Here is a 27,248-nt window from a genome sequence, read left to right as displayed (position 1 = left end):
CATAAAATATTAATTTTATATCTCTATGAATTTTCCTGTAAATTTTAAATTTCTAAAGGATTTTTGAAATGAAATTCTTTCGTTAATAATATTTTTAAATGCAAACTCACACATTAAATTAAATATATATTTGTTTCCTATTCTTTACACCAAACAATTGTTTCACACCAATGAAAGAATAATTGTATTATCTTAATAATATTATGTGTTCTTTCTTTACTTGAAAACAATTACACAAATATGTATTTTTTTTTTGTTTTATAGCACATATATAATTAGCTAAAAAAAAAAACAGAAAAATTATATGTGTCAACATTATACTTGTCATAAGATTTTATAACTTTTATAATATTCATTTTTGAATAATATAGATTTTAAAATATATAAAATCTTCAAAAATTTTAATAAAAATAATATTTATAAATATTTAAAATAACATATATAAAAAAAAATATGAATAATGAGTCAACTCGCAAAGAAATCTCCACTCCAGCTACCAGACGATTTTTATCGCCCTTGGCACAAATCAGCAAAGGAGATTGCATTTCGAAAAGCAGATCAGACATATTCCTTATTGAGAATATATGTCACGTTAAGTTCTTTTCTGCTTAACTGCTCTCTTCCAAAAAGCTCTTCATTTCTATGATAAATATATAGCCAATTTATCAACAGTCTTTAATTTATAGACAATCACAGAAAAAAATATATGTCTTTGATATATTATTTGTCTAAGAAATTATATCTGAAATTAAAATCAATATTAATGTACAAAGGATAAAAAATAATTAATAAGAAGCAAACGCCTTAGAACGAAAAAATTTTTGTACCTGTATTTTAATCTGTAAATCACATTCACATTCACTATTTTTTTCGAATAGTTTGCATACATGTAAAAAAAAATGTTCAACTACAGATTTTAATGCATCCAGAACACACCGGAAGATTGTTTAACATCAGTTTTTTACCCATCATTTATTCCACACTTTTAAGAAAAAAACTGTATAGATTATTGCAAACATTCAAATCGTTCCACATAAGGGTCGTTTTTATAATATAATCGTTCGACGAGTTCGACGGCAATATCACTCATTCGATTCGTTTTTATTTTTTATCTTATATCTTTTTTAAGATGCTTCGTATATTAGTATCGTATTTACGGAAAAAGCCGAGGAAAATTCGAAGTAAAATATCTCTATCGTAATCCGTGATTATCCATGTTTTTTTGATTCTCTGATGATGACATATTTTTTTTTTTTTCAAATATCTATTCTGTTAAATCATTCGTTCATTACATATATACACATTTAATTCTCAAGATTTTTATGAATTTATTTTTTCTTTAAAATTCAAACTTCGCGGTAATTAACACGATAATTCGGATAAATAATATACCAATTTTAATTGGTTTCTGATTTAATCCATTGACTTTCTAATGAAATATTTTTAATTTGAAATCATAGAAAATACGAACGAGTTCTATCATCATGTCAATGGATTATAGACGTCCAAGTTTATTTATACGAATGAAATAATCAATTGTAAAAAATCAAACATAGATTGACATTTCTCGCAACGAAGTTCATCGTAAATCACTTCTTGCAGAATTGCACAAGGCACAGTCATTTTTTGTAGTAACAACGAGATCATGGTTAATCATATTTTATCGATTGACGCATCAATCGTTAATACTACATTATGACTACATTATGAGGCATTAATTAAAAAAAAAATTTCACAAGAACGCATCATAAACGGCTTAGGCTATTGTTTTTTTAGAACCGTTTATTACACGTTTAATACTCCACTTTATAATTGCGTGAAGTATTAAAATATAGCTCTTAATTAATTTAAAATGATTAAAAAATTGTCAACGTATCATTACAGAAAATCAATGAACGGACGGAGAAATTGAAAAAATAGAAACATCATTTCGAAGTCGATCCAGGATAATAATAAACAACTGCTGGTGCTGGAAGTTGCCAATGTGCAGCATGAAGTTCGATCAGTTGTAAAAGGGTCTTTCTGACTGACGGTAATATCGTATCTTCCGCGAGAAAAGCATCTCTTAAACTTCCAAGTAATTGCTGTAATTGGACTGGTAATTCAGCATCCAAATCTTTGCCGATACATGTTAAGATGAAAAACAAGCAGTCAGTCTTTAACACATGAAAAAAATAATTATTTTTTTTATCATACCTAAATATTAAATAATGAGAATATTTTGTATTATTTTAATTATGTATTGATACTTATGTATTAAACTTACTTCAGCTAAAGAATTTACAACTGGAGGTTGCAAACAATCTTGACAACATTTCCAAAGCAATGTGAGAAGAACACGTCCGGGAGGAACACCCTCCTGTTGTGTCTTTAATTGAAGCTGCCTTCGTTTTAGCTATAACCAAAATCATCCATATGGATGAGGATAGATATATGAGCATAATCAATCATTTTGACTCAAAAATATCAAAAATCTATTAATAGTTAATTTACAAGATAAAAAAAATTTATTCTACCTGACAATACATCTCGTTCAAGAATGTCATGAAAGCGGAATAACGATGATAACTGGATCCATCATAAAGTATTTTAACTCGATCTTGATACCACTGTTGACATGTATTTAATAAGGATTCCAAGAAAGTTTCTTTACTTTCTTTCTACATTAAAAAAAGAATATGATAATCATAAATTTGAAATTCGTCTTAATTAATATTTTATAACAGTATAAATATAATAACCTCAATAATAGTGATACAAATTTTCGCTGCAGGTTCAGCATACTTCCGGTTCTCGACAACTCTCTCCAAAATATGTCGTACAAGTTCCATTAAAGCTCGAGCATTCAATAAATTCGGATCTAAATTTAAAAAAAAGAATTAAAAATTCTTTAATTTCAATTAATAAATATAAATATTATAATAAGAATAAAAATAAATATTAAATTTAAAATTATATCTTTTAATTTTTTATAATTACCTTCGATAGCTTTTAGAAGTGTATCCTGAATCACTGTTGGAAATTTCCCGAGTTCAGATGCGTCTGAAATATTTACCGCCTTTGCAGCCAACACATCAGCTGCATTCAAACTTTTCGATCGTTTCAATCCATAAGTAGAGACAAAGGATAATGATTTTATAAGTCTGCCAGGTTTAGCTGTGTTCAGTTTGACATCATTTTGATCTACATTGAAGTGGACTCTACCTGAACCCTGTTTCATAACATGTGTTTAGCATGCGATACTATCACGTTCATCCTACGCATGTTTATGTTTCAAGGTTTTTTACAATCTTAAAGGCAATTAAATATTTTATCATTAAATAATATAAATATAACAATAAATTAAATCTATATAAAAATTATTTTTTTATAAGAAGATAATACTAAAAAATATATTTAATATTTTATATTTTATATTCTACATTTTTCATAATATTTCAATTTTTATATTATTTATTTTTTGGGATTTTTTCATCTATCTTTTTGTTATTTTTCTTATTATTATAGTATTTTCTTTTTTTAAAAAAGTTATTTTCCAAGTTCTATCAATAGACAATTAATATTATTTTGTAAAAAAAATCTATGATTACATGTAATATATTTCCACTTGATGCGGAGGTATCGAGTGGATGTGACTGTCGTAAAACAGAGCCCGTTGAATGATGACTACTCTGAGAATGACGTGATGTCTGGTGATGTTGCTGAAGAGTATGTTGTATTTGTTGTTGCTGTTGAGCATAAAGATATCGATGTACGTTTCCACTTGATTTGCTGTGTTGCAAATAATATGGAGATCGCTCTGAAGCATTTGTCCGAGACCTGAATTAAAATCATTAAATATTAATCATTCTTAATGGAAATATTAATATATATTAATTTCTTTTATATTTTTGATCTTTTAAAACTATAAGGATTAAAGAAAGTTATAAGAACTTAAAAAAAAGATACTTCGTTTCAAATATGTTATATTCAAATTGAAATAGAAATATAGAAATAAAAAATAATTTTTTTTTTTAAAACATGAAAAAGCACATTTTTTTTTATATATAAAATACTGTAAATAATTTAATATATTATTTATAATATTTATTATTTATATTATATTCATATAAATAATAATATTATTATTTATATTATTTATTATATTTTTTATATTAAAATAAAATTTATTTTCAAGATTTCAATCTATAATTTTTAAATAATATTTTCATTTTTATAAGAATTTTATATTTTATAAGAACATCATGCTTTCTAAACATTTTTCCAAGTATTCTCAATATATCGACCAGATCTCCAACTATTTCGTAAGTAGTTTATACTCACTTAGAAGGATGCGAATCGTTCTGCTTCATAGTGAACTCCTTAGCATGTACGTTTAGCCGTGGATTAGTAATACTCGCCGTAGTTCCTTCCGTTCTTCCTCCTAAAAAATAATATCGGCTCTTAAATATTCATTAAATTTATTTAAAAATCTTAAAAAAGGAATATAAGGAATATAAAATTTAAAAATCTTATAATAAAAAATTAATATAAAATATAAACCTGGAGGTCGATAAATTTCCAAGGAAGGCTTGCTTTTTAACGTGGTTACGTTATTATTGTTGTTGTTATTGTTGTTATTGCTACTATTGTTATTATTATTATTTCCTTTGTGTGGAACCGCATCCCTCATCTGCAAGATTAAACAACAAATTAATTTCAAGCAATTACTGTTCAAAAATGCATCAATGATTGTTTACAGACATCTATATATACTGTTCTAAATTAATTTCACTAATAATAGAAGGACAACCGTACTTTACATTAAAATTTTCCTAACTTGTTGACCATATGTTCAAGTATATATTATTGTATCGATCTATAGTCTTCATAAAAATTAAATTAAAAAACGATTAAATTATGATGATAATTGATTCTTTCAAAAATAAAAACAATTCATTTTAAAAATCTTTTGCAAATTCAACTCAAAAAATTCATATGAATAAATATAAAATTCATCATACAATATTCGTGAAAAATCGCCAAATTAGTATATGAATTAGATATAAAAAGTAATAAATATTTTCTAAATCTTCTGCTATATACCATACATGTTAATTATATCGTCTATGCACTTATTATATGTATATAATTTCTATATAAATAATTATGGAATATAACAATAAATATGGGAAAAAAGGAAAAATATGATTTTCGAGGACTAAATTCGATTATCTCGTAGAAACATTTTACAATAGTCCTTATTTTTTAAAAAATATATTCAAGAAATGTACTCGCAACAAAGAGACTACATAGCGTTTCGATAGACGAAAGACGCAGTACCGAAACAAACAGGGGAGACTCACAGTGGAAAGCGTGTGAAAATCATCATTTCCAAGGGCGTCGAGAGAGTGTCGGATGGAAATCCTGGTCGCGATAGGGTGGCAGTGACAGCGGGAACGGCAAGGTGGCTGGCAATACGAGCAGTAATGACAAACTGTCTATCAATCAGCACATGCCGCACAAAAATCTCGCGGGTTTCTCGCGTTTTCTCGTCGAATTTTCTTCCAGCTTTTTCCGCGTTGTCGCTCGGCCGCGCGTTATACAGCCGACTCTGATGACTGTCGACTAATAATAGACGGCACGGCCACGAGCGAGCGAACGAAACGAACCAACGAATATACAGCCACACGATACGAGCTTACATACGTATTAATGCGCGCTGCACCGCGCTAACAGTGGACTGAAATATCCGACGAGAATCATCCTTGATTGTGTGTCGACGAAACACGTTTTTAGGGTGGATCCGAAAATTGTCGAACGCGAACGTCCACGCTTCTCTTTGATGGTACCCGGTTCTGAGCGCGTGTTCAGTCACCTCTTCGAAGTACATGTAAAAATCGCACTGAAGAAGTAGGGAGTGAAGATTAATGAAAATTAATAAAAAAAACTTATTGTATTTAATATTTACGTTTTTGTTTATGTAGAAAATTACAGAAGAAAATTAATTTTCTTTATCTAAATAAATTAATCTATTATAATGAGATGATCTTTGAGATGTGCTAAAAAATAATCAATATTTTAGAAATTTAGGAATTCTTGTAGTTTGTATGCATGGAGTTTGCGAATCTAAACTCGGTTAGTATTTTCTTAAAATTAGCTTACCCTTTATTGGTGCCAACTAGAACTTTTTTATTAAAATGCATATAAAATATATAGTATCTTCTCATGCGCGATAGTTGATTAAAAAAGATTATTCATTGCTTGTTATTTTATGTATAATATATAGTATTAAATAAATTAATAATGATATAGAAGCACAATGCCTGTAATTAGCGAAAATATTAATCATAGATATAGATATAATATTTAGATATAATATTTATATATTTTTATATATATTATAGTATAATTTTTTATATAATATTTTATATATAATATTTTTTATCGATATACAAATATCAATAAAATCCACAATAGTATCATTAGATAGTATCAATAGAAAAATTAAAAATGAAGAATGATGAATGGAAATACAAGATTTCAATTTCAATTTTTTTATTGTAATGATTTTATATTTCATAATAATAATATTTTATATTTAAATCTTTTATTTTTTTTTAAAATTGTAATACAATAAAGATTTTGTCAATTCAAAATTAATGTAATTTTAATCTATCTAATATCTATTAAAAGTGGAATCAAAAACACGCGATATATTTTGGCCTCAGTTCCATCTCCGTTTGTGTCTTAAATATCTATGACTAATGCAATATCTTGTAAATATATTCACCATTCTTAGATAAAGAACATTTTTATATTATACTGTTCTTCATTTTACATTATCTAATCTTTATTTTATTCCCGTTTTCATTAATTAACTTACCTTTGTTGCTTCTTCTTTTGCATGAGACAAACGTGCAACGCGTACCATCTTGAAGACTAATTATTCGATTACAATGGTTGAAGACGATCAACGATTCTGCACCAATTACACTATACGTTTCAACAAATAATAATAAATAATAAATAATACATTTTAAAAATGATATAATAATAATTTTTATAAATATTCTTATTATACAAAATATTTTTGCGATTGTTATATTCGAGAAATGGGTGGCTTTTTATAAAAAAAAATGTCAAAAATGTAAAATAAACTTCCTATAGATAAGTCTTTTTATTTAAAAAAAACAACTTTGAAAATCCATAATATTTTATATTTGATTAAAAAACTTTAAAAATAAAATTTTTTTAATATCTTATTAGTGTAAAAGCTGTTCAAATATATAGAATTATATATACATATTTTCAAATTACATTATAACCTATTCGTAATATAAATATTATTATTTTTAACTCTTCAAATATTAATAAAATATATTATATTTATAATTGTATATATAATTATGTATATTACATATACATTGTACGTATTATTGTATGTAATATACATTATATATGTAATATACATATATAATATACAATAATATGTAATATTATTTCAATTGACTTTTATATATTATTACAGAAATATTTTATATCTATTGTTGAAATAAAAAAATCAATGTACAAAAAATATAGAAAAAAAATATATATATATACATATATATATAGTTTTAGTTATTAAATTTCTAATTCTCATTTTGTATTTAAATCTGTTTTCAATATAGATATTTATCGATAATATAGTTAATAAAAATTAATAAATTGAGTTCAATTAATTATAAATTTTTACTAACCATTAATTATAAATTTTTACTAACCTGTATACATCGTAAAGTAACGAAGAATTGTTAAAATTACTTCAAATTTGAAAAACACCTTCAAGGTATTAAAGAATTCGTTGAAAAATTTTGAAATAATCGTTCGTTCGGTTAGAATTTCGTTTTACCGGCACAGAGGACCGGAAGTGAGCTGCGACACTGACGTCTCGATGCTGGCACTCGATCAACCGATTCGAGACGACCGCGAACTTGTATTCAAATTATTATGATGAATCATCGTTGTTTCTCAGCAATTATATGATGAACCTAAATATGATTTTTAAATTTATTTATGATGCAATTAAAGTTTACTATTTTCTAAATTTTAAATATTTACACAATATTTACAAGAAAACTAGAAAACGATAATATATAAATAAAAATGAAAAAATAATATCAAATTTTTAATAATATTAAAGATTTTAACATTTAAAATGCCAGATTATTTAAAAAAAAAAAAGAAAAAAAAATATAGTTAAATCGTATTCCTGTGCAATAAATTTTTTTTCAGTAAATTTCCATTTAATTCTTTTTTTTAGAAATATAATTAATTCATACATAATTAATACATAATCGATTCATACATAAGTATAAAGAAAACACAAACCTTTAATTCAAATAATAAACTTTTATTCGAATAGAAATCAATGCTTCATATGTACGTCAAATTAAAATCTTTATTTCACACTTCATATACTAAATTCAAATGATATTTTTTCTTTTATGATGCGAGTTTATTTAACGAATTGATTAAAACTTTATCTTTATATATATACTAGATCCACACTCGAATAAGATCATAATAAATTTTCGTAATCAACACTTTAAACATTTCAAGATGACTGACACAACTTTACTCAAAACAATCGATTCTCGAGACCATCGATGCGAACGCTCGACACTTAAAATTGCGACGTATATGCACCATCGATGTTTAACGTGCATGTGACGCGTATTCACACCTTCGGATCATCATGGTTTGCCAAAAACGGAAGAATATGTCTCGAAGCGATGCCATTTACGCGTATACATATTATGACGATTGAGCTAGATCATCTGCAACTCATTTGAACGCCCATGAAATATTAACCACGCACAGTCGCACCCACGCGAATGACGCTAGTTCTCCATTCTTGTATACATGTATATACAATCAGACATTAGTATGACACACGTTGTGCGTAGTTTAAACGTCCTTTAAACGCAATCTGTTGTTTCTCAATATTTTCAGTTTAATAATAGATACTAAAATTGCATTTTATTTAAGTATTAGCAATAGCAATTAATAATAGCAATATCATTATAATAAAATAATAGCAAAATTAATGATATTATAGTGCTATTTTTGAAATATTCAAATGGCGCCAAATTCAAAATACTAATTATTTTTCATTCTTTTTAAAAACAAAAATTGGTACATATATAACAAAAAACATGTCACAAAACATTATATTTATTCGTAAATATGATTTAAAGGATTACAAATCATAGTTGCAATACGTCAATTGAAGAATCTATATTTTTTTTAATTGGAAGCATTAAACCACATATCACTTGGTTTGGCCAATGGCTAGTGTTTCATTTGCACATTATTGATGATACTTCTTTCTTGTTTTTTTAAGCGCTTAATTAATATATATCTTGTGCCTCGAGAATAATCATAACACATTTCTTTATTATTCCTATTATTATTATTATTATAATTATTATTATTATTACTATTACTATTATTATTATTATTATTATTATTATTATTATTATTATTATTATTATTATTATTATATTGAAAATAATATGAAAAATAAATCTTCAATTTTTACTAAATTCGGTCTCGTAATCATTTCCAATCTACGACAAAATGTAATATATGTAAAATTTAAAGGGAACACTACATACTATAATAAACAATATTTTTTTTTAGTATAAAAATTAATTACGGTATTCAGGCCGCTTAGAATTGAATCAAATGAGTATCGAGCACCAAGATCGGTTGTTGTAAAGCACATTTGTAGAATCCACCTACAAGTTATCTTATATGAACAATGAAATATTTTTTTTTTTTTTTTGTAAATATCCTAATACATTTCAAAACGATCTTGATTTTGTATAACATTTTTTTTTATCGAAAAATGCATAAAAAATTATTGTAATATTATATATAAAGATATGATAATACACTAACATCACTATATAATTATAATTAATTGTAATTGCATAAATGTGATTTTTTACAATTATCAATTAAATGCTAATTCCTCACTTTATAAATCCGACAAAACGATGTAACAAAATATCAAATCGTTTATCAATTGTATCTTGATATTTTCTACTACAAAAAAATCCATATATATTAAACACGATCGTCACTATTCCAATAACTCTGTAGACAGATTCTCGCTTCAACATCGAAAATACGTCATTCGATACGTACTGAAAAAGTGGCTTATAAATTATTTTCTTTAAATATACGCTTTCTTTGTAATACAATACAATTGCGCAAATATAATCATATATAATATGTGTATATATATATATATATATTTATATATATATATATTTATATATATATATATATATATATATATTTATATATATATAAATATACACATATATATATATGTATATATATTTATTTATTTATTTATTTATATGCGTTTATCTCCATGTATGCATAGTCGAAATGTAATATCGAAATCGTAGGGAAAATTTTCTAACATTTCGACCATGTGTATATATTCGCTGTAATAAATATAGATAAAATTGTAATGCCAGCTAATATGGCCTGTGAACACTTGGGTAGTTTGAAATTACGCGATGAGCGGCCAACAAGTCACTCTAAACACTTAGTTTTTACACTTTTTTTTATCTTTTCTAATGTATCATGTATCATATACATCGAAATTAATATATATTAGTTTTCAGTAATATATAAATATTTATGTAACAAATAGATATTTAAATAAATTGCGATATATGTCACACTAAATAACGTGTAAACACGAACATTAAGATACGAAACATGTTCTGATAATAGTGGAAAGTTAACATTTTGCAGTAACATTGTTACCATGGTAACTTGTTTTTGTGTTAAATTTTTTTATTAATTATATCAAACTAAAACAAAAGTTTGTTTCCCTTTCTGCTAAGGCATTCAATTAAAAAAAAATGGTTAAATTAAATTTCTTATAATAAACAAACAAATAGTTTTACAAATATTATTTGTATGTTTAAAGTTTGGAATATAAATTGCAAACTTTCGTGAACTCGCATTTCTTTAGGAACTTTCAATTGTACAAATGCAATTCCGTTGCAATATTACATAAACTTTTGTCTAGGACTATCGTGCAGATGTTTTATTGTTTACATTATTGCCATGGAAACGTTATTACTGCTGAAAATATTTTTTAAATGAACAACCGGATATGGAATTTTGAGCGGCGGAGCGGTTGTGGCAGCTGTAAGTCTTCGTTATTTAAATCTATTTGTCTTTTATCTATTCTTTCTTTCTCTGATTTTTTCTTTTTTTTTTTTTTTGAATTAATTACACTTAAGCATGTGTACACTGCAATATTATTATAAGCGCCGTGTACGGATTTTTAAATATACAAGTAAATTACAGGATGGTTGAACTTGTGTAATAACAATATAATTTATGAATCTCTAAAAGTGCTGAAATTTTTCAGTCTGTCGCACTTAGTTTAAATGATGTTTGTGTGTATTCTCTTTTCTATAGAAATACATATATATACGAATATCCAACCAACCTGTGGATCATATGTACAAAAAACATAGTAAGTGATTACATATTAATGGATTAATGAAACATATGCAGTATTTTGACTAATGTATGCGAATAATGTATCTTTATAATATTCAGTACATAGTTATCAACGAAAATAAGTAAATAAAACTTCTTCCCTCTTGATTATTTATGTTGCAAGAGATTTTTTACTCATAAATATATATTTTTTTATTATATGCTACCAAATAACTGCTGCGTCGCTGTACTTAAAGCATAATCTTAATTAGTACCTTTATCATAATTAAACTTGATTTAAAAAAAAAAAAAATTAGCTAAATTTAACTGCTGAATATCCAATGAAGCAATGGATATTGGACCTATCCTTTTGCTATTCCATCTATATCTTATAAAATCCCTCCCTGAGACACAAGGATTGGTCATGGATATTTAGCAGTTAGGCCGAAATGCTAAGCATTTTTTCACTATAAGAAAAAGTGGCAGTTAGCCTATTTCGATCATTTCTGTATCTTCTACGTTGCCATGTCCAACTCCATTATGTCTACAAATTTTCATGATTACAATTATCAAAAATATATAAAAATTAAATAAACTTATTAGTATAAATTAGATTATGATGCCATATATTAGAATATATATGATATTGTGAAATATAATTAATTGATACAAAAAAATATACTTACCTATGATTTTGCACATGATTATTATGTAAATGAAAGTGCGTTGTTCGTGGAGAAAAACCACGCATATTACCTCTACGTGGACTTTTAGCATTTATTACTCGTGGTTGCGAATACATATCTTCAAGTATACTAGGTGCTACATAAGTAAATCCCTAAAAAAAAGTAAAAGTAAAAAAGTAAGATATTTAATATTAAAAATTATATAAAGTATTAAAATAAAATTTTACAGAAAATCAAAAAAAATATATAAAAACATACTTGAAATACTCTATTAGCAGATTCACTTAATGTGTATTCTGCAGGGGAATCTATTGGTGCAGATGTCGTAAATTTTTTATCAAATTGTGATACATCGTCCTCGCTTGCCAATGTTGGTCTAAATGGTGGTTCTAATTTACGAGAGATAACATCATTCCAATTGATATGCTTGAAAAATTGATGATTTTTTATTTGTTCTGCATCAGACGGACCAGATCCTAATCTTTGTGCAACTTGTCTCTATAAAAATATAAAATTATTGTATTATTATGTAATTTAGAATATATATCTTTTATGATTTAAAAAATTAACCTTCAACAATTTTCGAATGAGATCTCGAGAATCAGGTGTTAAATATTGTGGAAGATTTAATTTACCACGTAAAATTTTTTCAATAGTTTTTTTTCTATTATCAGATGTAAATGGTGGCTAGAAATTAAAGATATATAAATTAGATAATTTACAATATTAATCTATTTAAGAATCTAATCTTAAATAATCTAATGATACTTACCGAACCTGTAAGCATATCATACATTAAAGTTCCAAGGCTCCACCAGTCTACTGCTTTACCATGTCCACTTCTTGTTAGAATTTCTGGAGCCCTTTCATTAAAATAAAAAATATCAATATGAAAATTGATTACAAGATTTTTTTTCTATAATTGTAGAAATTTCCTTACATATATTCTATAGTACCACAAAATGTGTGTGTAACAGTACCATCTTGTATATGTTCTTTGCATAAACCAAAATCTGTCAGTTTTATATGTCCCTCTGCATCTAACAAGATATTTTCTGGTTTTAAATCTCTAAAAATTTAATTAATAAAAAAAATTAATCATTGAAATACAAAAACAGTATATATCATATAATATACTTTGAACATCAATATATTTAAATTTATATGTATAATTATATTAAAATACCTATAAATAATTCCTTGTAAATGAAGATGTTGAAGGGCCAATATTATTTCCGATAGATAAAAGCTATATAAATAAAATTTATATATAATTTTGAAGAGCATTTATATATACAATAGATTGAAATAATTATCGTAATGTTTCCTTACCAAGCAGTTTCTTCAAGAAAAATGCCTTCATCATTTAAATGTCTAAATAATTCACCACCGCACATATATTCCAGAATTAAATATAATTTTCCACCAGTTTGAAAAGCATACATAAGGTCTACGATGAAAGGATGCTGCCAGATATAATCATATACATATTTTAATTTAATTTTTATATATTATAATATATAACATATAATATATATATTTTTTAACAAAATTTAACTTAGAAAATTAATTAAATTATTGATTAAAAATTATTAATTTAAAATTATTAAAATTAAGTTGTGTAATTATAACAAATAAAAATAAGTAAAATTTGATATATATTTTTAATAACTGTTATTTTTATTTTACATTATTATTAATTAAAACAAATTGAAAATTAAATGGCAAATAATCATAAAAATTATTAAATCAAAATTCATTTATTTGACCTACCTTTACAGCTTCTAAAATATTTCTTTCAGCCTTAGTATGTGCAGTATCTTTCTGGTTCCTTATAATTGAAGCCTTACGTAAGACCTATTTTTTAGATAAATACATTTAACATAAATTTATCAAAAATATAATTAAAAACACATGACCCATGACATTAAAAAAATAAATATAATATTTTTAAACTAAAAAAAGACATAGGTATATAATAACATTATCATAATTATTAAATGAAACATTATTTTATATATTTAAATATAATAAAATATATATTTTTCCAGAATTTATTGAAAAACAATTTATTGAATATATTGAAATAATGAATAGATTTATACATTTTTTTATAAAATTTACAAATACAGAAATAAGAAATTAATTACTAACAAGAATTTTTTAAATTTTTAATTCAAAAAATTCATATTTAAATATATATATATATATATATATATATATATATATAAAGAGAAAAAAAATAATCATTTGAACAATCATATAGAAGACAAAGGGAAACAAAGAACTTATATAATACTGAACAAAATAATCAATTAAAATTTTTTGCGAAACCAAATTAATATATTATTGAAAATATTATCTCATACATATCATGAAATATTAATAAATTACATATGAGTGAATAAATCTAATATTTTCCTACCTTCATCGCAAAGATTGTGCCACTGTCATTACCCGTTATTTTACGCACTTGAAAAACTTTGCCATAACCACCCTTCCCAATAACTTTGCATAGCTCGAAATCCTGTGGTCCAGCTCTTTCCCTTCCGCGATTAACATTTTGTTCTGATATTGGAACTGTCTCGACACCTTCCGAGCTAGCAGAGCATGAAAATTGTCATTATCACGAAAATTTTCAAGCATAATAGATATATAAGCGGAAAGGAAAGCTTACTCACTCGGTTATTTCATTCACATTTGGATTCGCATCGTATTCTTCCTATGTGAAAAGAAAAACGTATAGGAACAGCGTTATGGAACGTAAAATGAAAATGACGATAAGGAAACTGGAGTGCTCGTGTGCGGATGAAGAATTACCTCGCCAATCTCGATAACATCATCATCAGACTCGTCCCTATTTACCGTGTCTGCATCGTGTAATTCAATATCAAAAACTGCAGCCATTCTATGCGCAGCTAACTTAAATCCAACGAGATTTCGCGGCTATTGTAAAAACGAATTATTTCTTTTGTAACAAACAACGATAACACAATATTGTTACACAGTCAAAACCTTGAATTACTGCGAACAAGCTGCCCTGTCCCAGAGCATACCAAACACCCTCGCCTTACACACACTCCGATTGGCCGTAGAATCTCGTCATCGTCATGTTATCGGAGTGGGAGGGTGGATGGTTTGACCAATCGGATAATGATGTTCAAGTTCTGTATAAAAGGAATTGACAACTACGGAATTCTACGCACTATTGCCAAGTTTTCTCGGTAGAATATTCCGCGGTTTATTTAAATATTACAATTTTACTAATCAGAAAAATTGACAATATATATATATACAATATTATTGAAGTTATGCATTATTGGAATCAAACATTCAACATATGAAATAGAAATTAAAATATTTATTACGTGAACATTTACATATTATAATAAAATAGTAATATGTATGATATCATATATTATATATAAATATTATATATAATATTATATATATAAATATTATACATCATATATAGAATGTTCTGTTATTTATTAAATAAATATTTAATTAATATTAATATTTCAAGTATATCTCAAATATAATAAAATCTTTTTGTAAATTGTATTTTATTACAATATTTTATTTACAATATTAAATTAGCTTTATTAATTAAAGTTTTTATATTCAGCTCAATTAATCAGAAATTCTACTACTTATCACCTCGATATCAACCAAAAATATCTCGCATAGGTGTCACCTTTTTACAGTTGATAAGAGACTATTGCATACTAATATATCATGTAATAAAAAAAAATCGTAAAATTTTAATATCATTGTACTTATTGTTCAAAGAGAAATAATAGAAAATGGTTTTACGTCACCACGTTGAAGGATTCGAAAATTTTTTCGAATTTATGAAAAATTTTAAATCTAATGAATCAATTTACATACTTTATACTGGAAAAAAACTTCCTAACGGCAAAAGTTGGTGTCCAGACTGTGTTGAAGGTACAATCTTTCGATCGTCGTCATTTATTTCATACATAACCTAAACTATATATTTTCATACATAACATAAATTCATATGTAACTTATCAGATTTTTGCATAAAATAATTTAGAATTAGTAATTATTTATCATATGTATATTTTTATATAATTATAATAAAAATTAAAATATATTTTAGTGTTTCAAAATATTCTTGTGAATAAATCAACAATATGTATATGTGAGGATAAAAAAAATTATATTTTTGTTATAGCTGAACCTTTTATAGAAGAAGGATTTAAAATAGCTCCTACATCAGCACATTTAATTGAAGTTGAAGTTGGAGATCGGCCATAGTAAATATTTTATATATCAATATGTATATATATATATATATAAATCAAATATTTTATATATCATGTTAACATATTATCCTTGAAAAATAATTAATTTATAAAATATTTTCTTCTTTTAGTTGGAAAGATTTAAATTGTCCATTTCGAGCCAACTCAGTTACAAAATTAAAAGTTCTACCTACTTTAGCAAAATGGGGTACACAAAAACGTTTGGAAGGAAATCAATGTTTAAAACTTGATCTAATTGAAATGTTACTTGCTGATGAAGATGATTAGATAGTTCAATTCTACATGATGATATGGATATCCAAAATGAATAATTGTGTAAGTCTATAAAGAATGAATTTGAAGTTTTCTACAATATTAATTTTTATTAATATATATTGTAGTCAAATTTTCTACATTTTTTTATACATAATAATACAATTATAACATAGATAAAATAAAAATAGTTTTTATAATGAAAAATTCAACATTCATAAATTTATATATAAAATTAAATAAATTATTTTTAAATTCATTTCTATAAAACCTATAAAAAATACTATTAAATTTTTAGTATTTGCAATTAAATATAATACAAATAAAAAAGAAAAAATAAAAGTAACAAAAATATAATTTTTTTCAAATATCAATAATATTCTATGGAATGTATTTATCAAAAAATATTTTTTAATATGTATTTATTATTATTTTTTATTTATAAAGTTGCTGATATTATTTCTTGCGATTGTGTTGGTGGTATAACTTTCACGGAATAATGAATTTTTTTATTTCTCATAATACTATAAGTGTTATCAAAAACAATAGAATCTAAAATAGATAAAATTATAAATAAAGTATTTTTGATACTTTTTCGATAAAACGCGATATATACTCACATGTAGAAGGTACTTCACAAGTCAAAATTCCAATTTCATCTAATTGATGAGCAGCTACTCGTCGCATAGGTATCACTTCCTTTTGCATTCCATTATCATCTTTCTTTACAATACCAAATTTAATATCATGATTCTCGGTTCGAAATTCCCAACTATAATCATCCACAATTAATAAATACGAAATTCTTATAGTTAATTTATAAATTTATTTATACCTTAATAAAGATCCTGTCTCGAGTGCTGTCATATTAAGTTCCAATTTTCCACCTTTCTTAATTGTGACTGTTGTAAAATTTTCTTTACTATCATTAGTCACATACATTTCTTGAGGAACCTTGCCACCGAGACAAATCTGAACATAAACAGAAATTTTAATTAAAAATTATATGTACTATATAATTGATATAATATTAATATTGATTCTCTTCCTTACAATTTCTTATTCTAATATAAATATAAAAAGTTATATATAAAGTTTAAATAAATGAATTCAAATTTCATTTTAATAAGTCATTTCTGATAAATATTCTTGTATTTTTATATAGTTAACAAAAGTTTATTTAAACTTTAGAAATGATGTAAATTCTTTTCTTTCATTTCTTCACCTTTGTTCCAAGTTTTGGATTGCTATCAGGATCCTTAAGAGTACCTCCAAAGAAAGCAGGTACTTGATCTTTTGAAATGTTACTAAATATCGCTGCTTGCCATTTAGAAGGATCTGCTTTAAATATTTGAATCTTCGACAGAGTATATTCATTCATGAACTTTTTCGCTACCGAAAACGCAAAAGCAAATACTTTCGGAGCTATAAAAATGTATAATTATATTAATAATTGATTATATCATATAACTATATATAATTATATATATTGTATTATAAAGTATACCATTAATGATATAACAAGTCTTCAAAATCTCCGGGTAATTAGCCTCATACATTTGGATTAAGGTAATTACAACTTCTCCAGCTGAAAAATAAAATTATTAAACTATTATAAAAACTTCAAATTTTATCTTTTTGACAAAAAGACTATTAACTGAAATATATAATATGAAAAAAAACTTCAATTTAATAAAAATTATATCACTATCATTTTAGAAATTTAGGATACAAAATATTACTTCATCTTATAGAAGAATTTCATTACTCAATACTTTGTTTTTATAGATTATGCGCATATAATGAATCAAAAAGATTTCTTATAAAAATATTTTCAAAAATCAAATTAATGTACCATAAAAGACTTATGTAATAATGATGGATTACATGATGCATATAAATTTTACCTGGTCTCCAAAGATACTGTCTCAAATTGAATCCCTGCATATCAAATATTACAACTACTTGACCAGCCAAAGGACCATGTTTTAACATTTGCTCTCTACACAACATTAAATATTCTTCAAGACATTTTATCGTCATTTTTATCATATCCATACGTGAGACCACGTGCAAAATACCATAAAGATCAAGCGCATCGAAATATATAACAATAACTGTAAAGATACCAGAATTTCTTAGAATAATTAATAATATTTCTAAGAATTGTTTCTTTAATTTGATTAAAAACTTTTGATAAAAAACTTAACATATTTATCTCATTATCAAGAATTAATAAATAAAAAAGATTTATACATGCCTGGTGCCCCATCTTTGTCAAAACCACATAAACCATGAGGTAGATAATCTTTCAAAATTTTAGGAGGATCCCATTTAGTTAATTTGTCAACTTCCCATTGTTTTCGCCACTCTATAGACTGAAAAATTATTTAAATTATTATAGAATGTCAATATTTGTTTTTGATTTTTAGATCAAATGTTTTAATCTTTTTGAAAAATTATAAATAATGAAATTAAAAAGATATAAAGTTAAAAGATTTCATAGATCATTAAAACTAAAAAAAATATTAATTCAAAAAATTTAAAAATTCTATATCCAAAGAACATTTTTGATTCTAAATTTATGCTTTTAAATAAAAAATTGAAAGTATTAATCGAATAGAATTGAGAAATATGATTTCTAGTTTCCTTGAAAAGGAGAAAGGGAATATAGTTGCAATCAATATGTTGCAATATCCGGAATTTTAAATCGAAAAAAGAAAAGTAGAAAGAATAAAATATATTTGTATATTTAGAATATTTTATTATTACATATTATTTTTAAATATTATTTAATTATAAAAAAAACGATAATGACATGTAGATAAAATTACATTAACATTAAATCGTGTATTAAATTCCTTATTTTACAATTTAACAATAATAAAATAGAAAATTATAACCATTTATTAAATGAAATCTACTTTCTTTTATAATTTGTTTTTTCTTTTATTATAATGGAATTTATAATGGAATGTATAAAATATAAATATAAGAGGAAATATATACAGAAGATCAACATATGAATATAAAATATTATAGCTGTTTACATTACAAAGGTTTGCTATGCTCTCTTTTTATCTATTAGTTGGAATTATAATGAATATATTTTTTTGATGAATTAACATTCTATATAATAAAAGTATTAGTAAAATCAAATAAATTGATTTTTAAATGTAAATCGTTTTCTACTCTATACAATTATTGCATTAATTTTTTCATGGCATTATATAAATCCACATTATAAGAGAATACTAGGAATATAGAATCGCTAATTATATATAATAATTAATTATATATGATATTTTAAATAAATATTTTAAAAAAATATTTTAAATATTTTAAAATCTAATTCAAATAAATTTATATTATTTTAGAAATAATTATAATATATAAACAATATACAAATAAATATCTGATTCGTTAATTAAATAATTATAAGAAATATACATTGACCAAATAAGAATATAATAGAAAAAATTCAGAATTACTATGTTGTTAAACATCTAAAATGATAAAAAATGCAAAAAAAAAATTTCATTTTTTTTTTTCTATTGATTATTAGATCATAAAATGAATGTTTTCATATTTATAGCTAATTTTTCAATCTATAAATCAGTGAAATTTCAGAAAATTGTGAAATATGTTCCTTCAAACTTTTCCAATTAAATTTGTCTCTAAATTTAAGTGGAAAAATTGAAGTTTAAATTTGGAACCGCGAAGTCAAGCGCAAAATATGGATAATTGATCAATTAAATAATAAAAAAACATAATCGATAAATGTACAACTTATCGTTATTATGTCTAGATCTAAATTTCTAGATAAGATTACAATTAAAGTAGATCTAAATTTCTAAATAAAATTATGATAAAAAAAATATGCATATAAGTTCGAATATATTTTTTCACTTGGTATAATTTTTTTTAAAATTATATTTGATAATATTAGAACTATCAAAAAAGTTAAGATAAATTTTAAATTTTTCTATTTGTAATTTATTAAAAATATATATTTATTTATTTTCATTTTCATGTATTTGTTGATTTACTTATATTAAATTAAATAAAAATTATTTATTTAATAAAAATTATTTATTTAAATTTTGTTATAATTCGATTGGCAATATGTATTGCATTTTATTAAAAAAAATAAATAATATAAAATAATGAATTTAAAAAATAAAACAAATTTAATGAACTTATACGTAATAAAATATTAAAATTAATTTAACAATGTTTAATTAATTTAATAATCAAATTTTTAATCGCATGATTTCGTATAGTGTAAGTATGGGATGCATAAGAAATATGTGAAAGTACAGAGTAAGTTTGAACGAAGTTGTCCCCCTTTCAAAAGAATTTTTTCGAAACAAAAATGTTTATTTATTATTCAGTTTCTACGAATATGGATAGTTTTTCTAATTTAAAAAGAGAAGAAAAATGAACATAAATGGATCGCATTAGNGTACGTATATATGCAAAAACATACATATATATATATATATATATATATATATATATATGTACGTATATATGCAAAAACATACATATATGTAAAAACAAACTTACATCACGCAGCATCTTCTCCGCAGCAACTGGATCCCATTTTCTTGCTGGAAATTACGCGTTTTTATTTAAAGATATTTATTCTAAATATTTAGAATAAAATTACTTAAACTTTATCTTAAACTTAAAATCAATTAAAAATATCTAAAATAACAAATTAAAAAAATATATCAAAACTATGAAATATATTTAATATATTCATTTTCATGATTAAATTTCATGATTAATATTTCATTCATCATATATATATAGTAAAACATTTAAAAATGTATTTATCCGCTGATATCAATTTCTTTATTGTATTATATAAAATATCTAAATATCTTTTTAAGATTTTAGTATTCTTTTATTTAACTTTATTTATCTTTTATTTATCTAATGATATATTTAATTTTATTAATGAAAATACATTAATTTAATTTGATTTGCAATCAATACAATAAAATACAAAATATAAAATATTATAATAAAATATAAAATTATTATTATTCGAATAGGAAATAATCATTTTTATCCTCAAGATTTCAAGATTTTTACATTCAATTTAAATCAAGAAACATTTATATTTTATATAAATTTTTTTTAATGCATATTTTATCTGTGTTGTTAATAATGCTCAAAAAAAAAAAAGAAAAGAGAGATTAATTTCTTAATAACATTTTATATAGATTTTGCTTAGTAAAATCATATCTTGTTTGAAAAGACAATTAAGACATATAATCGAAAAGATAAAAGAATTCTTAGTAATTTCATCGAAAAATTTTCTTAGAAGTTGCGATTTATTAAATTCAGATAAAAATCTTAAACTGGAGTTTTTTTTTTTTTTTAATTATGAAAAAAATTATTGGAATAAAATTTTTTTACTGAGTCGTGATTTATTCAAGTAAAAATTTTTAAGTAAAATTACTGAATAATTTAATAAAATAATCATGCCATTGACTTTGAATGAATCAATAAAAAAAATATCTCAATAAAACGCTAAAAATGAATATATATATTTATTGCCTTTAACATACATATATATAAAAGCAATAATTATCATAAAAATTTACCGTACATATTTATCGTACTATTTTTATTAAAACATAAAAATTTAAACGCGATTAAAGCAAGGATGATTTTCCAAATTAGATTTTTTCAGGCTATTCATTTAATTCATGTAATATTAAGAAATCTTGTAAACAATTACAAGAATTATAATAAATTACAAAAATTTTTACCTCGAAGCCAACGTAGTAGAAAGTTATCGTCATGATGCGGTTGTGTTACATCTTGAACTGCCTTCCTAAACTGAAACCAGAATACGTTAAATTATATAATATATAAAATTATTAAATTATATATATATTGAATGATTTTTTTTTATTTATTATTGTTTCATATATGAAAATTAGAATTTAAATTAAAAATAAGTTATTTTATTTTATGGCGACAGAAATAATTTTTCATTTTTTTTTAATCCTTCATAATTTGTTATTATATTATTGTATTAACATTACAGTTTATTTATTATATATAATAATTAATTAATATAGTATATTATTTTGTATTTTTTAAATCAGAAAAAGAAACTATAATTAACATTAATTTTTAATGATAGAAACAAATTTTTAATGATAGAAATGTACAATGTACAAATGTACGAATGTACAATGATGATTTTAAATTTCAGGCAATAATAGATAATAAAATTGAAATAGTAATGTACTATTAAACTGGAACAATTTTTGTTATATAAATTATAACAAAAAAGAACTGTAGAAACTATGTAACTAAATTATACTTTTCCTAACAGATTACGATATATTATGTACACTGTAATTATATGACATAATAAAAAGATAAAACTTGGAATGTGTACTTTTATGCATAATTTGTAAACGATTTATCTGCTACTAGTATATTATATTATTTGTTCGCCTTTTATTTATGATTTGTAGTGAAAGCAAAATGTTTTTCAGAGAAATGCAATGATGATTTTACGGTCAGCGCAAAAATCTTTGATTATTTCGCTTTGTACTGTTCACAAAACCACTTGTATTTACTTTCACATAGACTTTTCTACAGGTCAACCCACTCCGGTTACCCATAACCGAAATACCAGTTACCAATATCGACATATATCGAATTAGTAATGAAAATTTATTTTTTCTTTCTTTCATTTTTTAAATAAAATTGTTTTAAATTTCTTAAAATTATACTTGATTAAATTCTAAACATTGAGAAGGATAGCAATTAAAAAATCATGATAATTATAAGATTGATATATATAAAATATATCTTCTTTGATGGACAAACTCTATTTATTAAATTTTATTTCATCATCAATTGTTAACAATAATTTATTGATATACAAATTTATATTTTTGTAAAAATAACTTAATAAATAAAAATTAAATAGAGATTCATTTTATCTATTAAATTTTATAACTTTATTTTAGATTTTTTTAATTATTTACTTTTCAATTTTTAATTTTTATCACAAATACATAAATTAACAGTTATCAATCACATTAAAGAAGAAAAAATTAAAATTATAATGAAGTTTGTAAGAATAAAAATAATAATGATACTCATTATAAATAATCATTATAAATAATCATTATAAATAATATTAATAAGTAAGAATATGCACATAATATTTTTATATTATTTTCTTATTGAAAAATAAAAAGATGTAAAACTAAACAGATCATATGATGAAGATTTCTATATATTTATTCTGTTTTATGTTAATTGTACTGTTTTTACTAGTTTTTTCTGAATATTTAGAATGTCATACATATTATATCCTTCATAAATATCCTTACATACAATCTTACTCGTATATTTTATTATAATAATTATGAGATAGTCTGAATAATTATGAGATAATCGATTTTACAAAAAAATGATTTTGCAAAATTAATTGAAATTATTTAATCTGTATTAATTTAAATCTTAAAAAACTTCATAGATTATAGATAATTAACATATAATTGATATTTAATTATAGAAAAAATTAAATATATATATATATATATATGTATATATATAAATATAAACCTGCAACACATATTCAATAACAATAAAAATACTATTACAAAATATTACAAAAAATTTGAAAAGAATCAATATTTTTTTTTATAAAAATATTTTGTGTAATTTCTTATTTAAAATAATATAGAATTAACAGGAAAGTATCGTGGTTCTCAATTAATTAACGAAACATTTCTACTGCGTATGCGATGTTAATTATATTCTTATATCATGTAGCATAATTCTCGAAAATTTGATAAAACTAACTTATAAATATAGATTTATGTATAAGCAAATAATGAGCAAAAAGAGATCTTATGTATCTGTCTAATCTTTGTCACATAAGATTACATATATATCTACAGAGAACGATAGAGTAAAGAAAGTGCCGTTTTACACGAGGTACCGTTTCCTTTCGATCATCGTAATGTTTGAATAAAAAAAACTACTTTAGAGAAACACAAGTATAGTAAGAATTGTTTTTTACGAGGAGAGAATCTGAAATCGTTTAAAGTGTGGATAGATTTAGCGACTCTCAAAAAAAGAAATCGGCGACCATAGACGAAAGAAATGTGGATGGGAATGCACGGTCCAAATCGCGCGATAAAAAGTTTTTCATTCGGGTGAAATTCATCAAATAATAACACGTTTTCGAACGACGAAAGCGATGATAAAAACATATTCATTGCTGGTGACATAGAATGAAAGTTTTAAAGAAATAGGAAGCAATAATAAAATAATCGTAGATAGATAGATTATAATAACAGTTCATTGATTGAACAGTATTTTGAAAAGATGCGAATGATAACAGTAATCATCATTGATTAGTGATTGTATTAATGTATTATAATTAAAAAAAAGAAAATCATTATATGAAATTAAAATATAATTATTTTGTTATGTAGATAACATGACAGAAATCATAAGATCTCAAAGAAAAATTAAAAAATTTAAAGATAAAAAAATAAAAAAATTGATAATGAAATTTTGAGATTATTTTCTAAATTATTCTTTAATTATTTTATAATAATATAAAATTATTCTCTAAAAATTTCTAAATTTTTTTCTTTAGAAAGTTTTACTTTTACCAATTGTGAACTATCGATGATGCACATTTATATTTTTTTTTATGTCAATGTTTAAAAAATTTCATCAAAAAAATATATTAAACGCTTTTTGCATATCATCATTGACCTCTAGTGTCATATGTTTTTTAAAATCGAGTCATTGACTTACTTTCATCAATGCAAATCGTTGGTTGTCCTCCAATCCCACTATTTTCATCATCTTCGTTTCTTTTTTATCTGTCTTTTAGCTATTATTTTAATTCTTCTTTTTCCTTGATATCTATATTTAATTATATATTTATTGTTATATTATATTACATAATTATTTAATTTATATTATCCATTCAAATACGGAATTATATCGAAACAATTCACATTTAATTATAAACATTTGATTGTGTTGACCATGATTATACAGATATTTAAATAGATAATACATATAAATCAACTTTATTATCATACCAACCTTATTTTTTCGGATATACTTGAATCAAATATAAATTTAAACTATGCTGTGTCATATAAGATTTTTCTTTTCTTGATCTTTAATTTGTGCTAAAATAATAAATAATAATATTCACATATATAATGATTATTATTATTCTTTAACAATGCAATAAAATTACAAGAAATTAAAAACAGACAACTTTGAAAATAATTATTCTTCTATTATTAAGATTTTTGAAGAACAAATATGTTTGACATCAAATATGAAATACATTTAACTTTTTATAATCAATAAATTTTAATAGATACAATAAATAGATACAGATAAATAGATAAATAGATTGTACATAATAATTTATAATATAAAATTTAAAAAATTCTTGATAACTTGGTAACTTATTTTTTTCGTCATATATTATAAAAAATTTAATATAACATAGACATAGCATGCATTATTGTATGATAATCAATTTATTGTTATGCATAGGAATAAACTCACTTTGCATTTCAAAATTATAAATATTAAAATCAATTCTTATTTTTTTTATAAAATAATAAATGTTCAAATATATATATTTATTTAAAGGTTAGAAATGAAACATGATTTAACTGAATGATGCTTTTTTATGAAAAAAGAATTTATATTTATTAATTTATTAATTTATTTTATCCTTTTTCTTGTATCTTTTAAAAAATGTATTAAAAAATATATTACTGATTAAATATCTAGAATTTAAAAAAAAATTATATGAATATCCATATAATTACAATTCTTGATCATATATAAATGATCGATATTAATTCGATAAAGTTCGATATTATAAAAAATTATAAAGAAATATATTATATAATATTATTAAATTGAGATATGAAATTCAAAATAAATCATAAAAAAATTATTATTATTATAAAAAAAATATTAAATATTAAATTAAATATTATTTAATAAATATTAAAAAAATTAATATAATCGATACAATAATTACCATACTTCAACTTCTCTCCGTGTATATGTACAAAATGTGTGTTGCAATCAAATAAATTCCCTTTAACTGATTTAATTTCGTAATCACTATTTAAAATGCACTTTGAATTATTTAAAAAAAAAAATTAACGAAATAAACGAATTTATAACTTTTTTTCGAAAAACTTTTGTATGTCTATTAAATCGCCAACAAATTACGTCGTCACTTGGCGCGCAAGCACGTTCGAATAATGCATCGTTATTGCATTCGTGTTTCGCGGTAACAGGCTTAGTTTATGGCGCAACAGGTGTCTCTTGTGATCGTCGCGCTCCAGTTCAAGAATCAATTCCCTACTAAAAATGAATATTGCGCGCTGACTGACACTCGAAGAGTGGTACCGTTCTGTTTTACGCTGTATTCATGATGCCTGGGGCGCTACCGTGCTAGGGCATA

General features: G+C 23.5%; 4 protein-coding genes across 8 annotated transcripts; 1 reads left to right on the top strand and 3 right to left on the bottom strand.

The window, feature by feature from the left end:
- Positions 1 to 804: 804 nt before the first annotated feature.
- LOC122712596 (bromodomain-containing protein DDB_G0270170) lies at positions 805 to 8,877 on the bottom strand. Of its 2 annotated transcripts, XM_043932349.1 has the most exons (11): positions 8,353 to 8,877; positions 7,746 to 8,012; positions 6,866 to 6,975; positions 4,543 to 4,672; positions 4,324 to 4,423; positions 3,591 to 3,819; positions 2,980 to 3,211; positions 2,742 to 2,860; positions 2,517 to 2,660; positions 2,267 to 2,395; positions 805 to 2,156 (listed from the first exon to the last, which is right to left on the bottom strand). In XM_043932349.1, exons 3-11 carry the CDS (start codon positions 6,911 to 6,913, stop codon positions 1,926 to 1,928), a joined length of 1,362 nt encoding a protein of 453 aa, XP_043788284.1. In that variant the 5' UTR covers positions 6,914 to 6,975; positions 7,746 to 8,012; positions 8,353 to 8,877; the 3' UTR covers positions 805 to 1,925. The 2 variants fall into 2 exon arrangements, with proteins under 2 accessions (XP_043788284.1, XP_043788285.1); XM_043932350.1 differs by lacking the exons at positions 6,866 to 6,975; positions 7,746 to 8,012; positions 8,353 to 8,877 and adding an exon at positions 5,346 to 5,803.
- A 305-nt stretch (positions 8,878 to 9,182) lies between these two features.
- Positions 9,183 to 15,257, bottom strand: LOC122712705 (ribosomal protein S6 kinase beta-1-like). Its single transcript, XM_043932510.1, has 12 exons — positions 15,009 to 15,257; positions 14,870 to 14,910; positions 14,614 to 14,788; positions 13,962 to 14,045; positions 13,521 to 13,654; positions 13,375 to 13,437; positions 13,129 to 13,257; positions 12,961 to 13,051; positions 12,759 to 12,875; positions 12,447 to 12,686; positions 12,189 to 12,340; positions 9,183 to 12,046 (listed from the first exon to the last, which is right to left on the bottom strand). Exons 1-12 carry the CDS (start codon positions 15,093 to 15,095, stop codon positions 11,989 to 11,991), a joined length of 1,371 nt encoding a protein of 456 aa, XP_043788445.1. The 5' UTR covers positions 15,096 to 15,257; the 3' UTR covers positions 9,183 to 11,988.
- Positions 15,258 to 15,821: 564 nt separating this feature from the next.
- LOC122712621 (thioredoxin domain-containing protein 17-like) lies at positions 15,822 to 18,655 on the top strand. 2 transcript variants are annotated; one of them, XM_043932414.1, is made up of 4 exons: positions 15,822 to 16,136; positions 16,390 to 16,471; positions 16,591 to 16,795; positions 18,521 to 18,655. In XM_043932414.1, the coding sequence occupies exons 1-3, from the start codon at positions 15,995 to 15,997 to the stop codon at positions 16,745 to 16,747; spliced, it is 381 nt and encodes a 126-aa protein (XP_043788349.1). In that variant the 5' UTR covers positions 15,822 to 15,994; the 3' UTR covers positions 16,748 to 16,795; positions 18,521 to 18,655. The 2 variants fall into 2 exon arrangements, with proteins under 2 accessions (XP_043788349.1, XP_043788348.1); XM_043932413.1 differs by lacking the exon at positions 18,521 to 18,655 and having other exon boundaries at positions 16,591 to 16,870.
- On the bottom strand, positions 17,065 to 27,201 carry LOC122712617 (SEC14-like protein 2). 3 transcript variants are annotated; one of them, XM_043932404.1, is made up of 12 exons: positions 26,817 to 27,201; positions 25,850 to 25,938; positions 25,553 to 25,663; positions 22,519 to 22,588; positions 21,302 to 21,345; positions 18,993 to 19,110; positions 18,640 to 18,849; positions 18,240 to 18,320; positions 17,958 to 18,157; positions 17,568 to 17,704; positions 17,353 to 17,504; positions 17,065 to 17,284 (listed from the first exon to the last, which is right to left on the bottom strand). In XM_043932404.1, the coding sequence occupies exons 3-12, from the start codon at positions 25,601 to 25,603 to the stop codon at positions 17,172 to 17,174; spliced, it is 1,176 nt and encodes a 391-aa protein (XP_043788339.1). In that variant the 5' UTR covers positions 25,604 to 25,663; positions 25,850 to 25,938; positions 26,817 to 27,201; the 3' UTR covers positions 17,065 to 17,171. The 3 variants fall into 3 exon arrangements, with proteins under 3 accessions (XP_043788339.1, XP_043788340.1, XP_043788341.1); XM_043932405.1 differs by having other exon boundaries at positions 26,822 to 27,201; XM_043932406.1 differs by lacking the exon at positions 25,850 to 25,938.
- Positions 27,202 to 27,248: the final 47 nt, after the last annotated feature.

The sequence above is a fragment of the Apis laboriosa genome, unplaced genomic scaffold (assembly GCF_014066325.1).
Source record: "Apis laboriosa isolate Shangri-la unplaced genomic scaffold, ASM1406632v1 scaffold204_cov149, whole genome shotgun sequence".
Lineage (NCBI taxonomy): Eukaryota > Metazoa > Arthropoda > Insecta > Hymenoptera > Apidae > Apis > Apis laboriosa.
Note: the sequence above shows the minus strand (reverse complement) of the source record. Positions and strands in the feature narration are given on the sequence as shown.

Coding starts and splice junctions, on each gene's coding strand:
- LOC122712596 (XM_043932349.1), bottom strand. CDS start 6,913: ATGGTACGCGTTGCACGTTTGTCTCATGCAAAAGAAGAAGCAACAAAG. Junction 2,661..2,741: donor TTTGTATCACTATTATTGAG/GTTATTATATTT, acceptor TTTTTAATGTAG/AAAGAAAGTAAAGAAACTTT. Junction 2,396..2,516: donor TGAACGAGATGTATTGTCAG/GTAGAATAAATT, acceptor TTTTGGTTATAG/CTAAAACGAAGGCAGCTTCA.
- LOC122712705 (XM_043932510.1), bottom strand. CDS start 15,095: ATGGCTGCAGTTTTTGATATTGAATTACACGATGCAGACACGGTAAAT. Junction 14,789..14,869: donor AATGTGAATGAAATAACCGA/GTGAGTAAGCTT, acceptor ATGCTCTGCTAG/CTCGGAAGGTGTCGAGACAG. Junction 13,052..13,128: donor TGTGGTACTATAGAATATAT/GTAAGGAAATTT, acceptor TTTTAATGAAAG/GGCTCCAGAAATTCTAACAA.
- LOC122712621 (XM_043932414.1), top strand. CDS start 15,995: ATGGTTTTACGTCACCACGTTGAAGGATTCGAAAATTTTTTCGAATTT. Junction 16,137..16,389: donor GTGTCCAGACTGTGTTGAAG/GTACAATCTTTC, acceptor TTTTTGTTATAG/CTGAACCTTTTATAGAAGAA. Junction 16,472..16,590: donor GAAGTTGGAGATCGGCCATA/GTAAATATTTTA, acceptor TTCTTCTTTTAG/TTGGAAAGATTTAAATTGTC.
- LOC122712617 (XM_043932404.1), bottom strand. CDS start 25,603: ATGATGAAAATAGTGGGATTGGAGGACAACCAACGATTTGCATTGATG. Junction 19,111..21,301: donor CGGAGAAGATGCTGCGTGAT/GTAAGTTTGTTT, acceptor ATAATTTTTCAG/TCTATAGAGTGGCGAAAACA. Junction 17,705..17,957: donor ATCCAAAACTTGGAACAAAG/GTGAAGAAATGA, acceptor GTTTATGTTCAG/ATTTGTCTCGGTGGCAAGGT.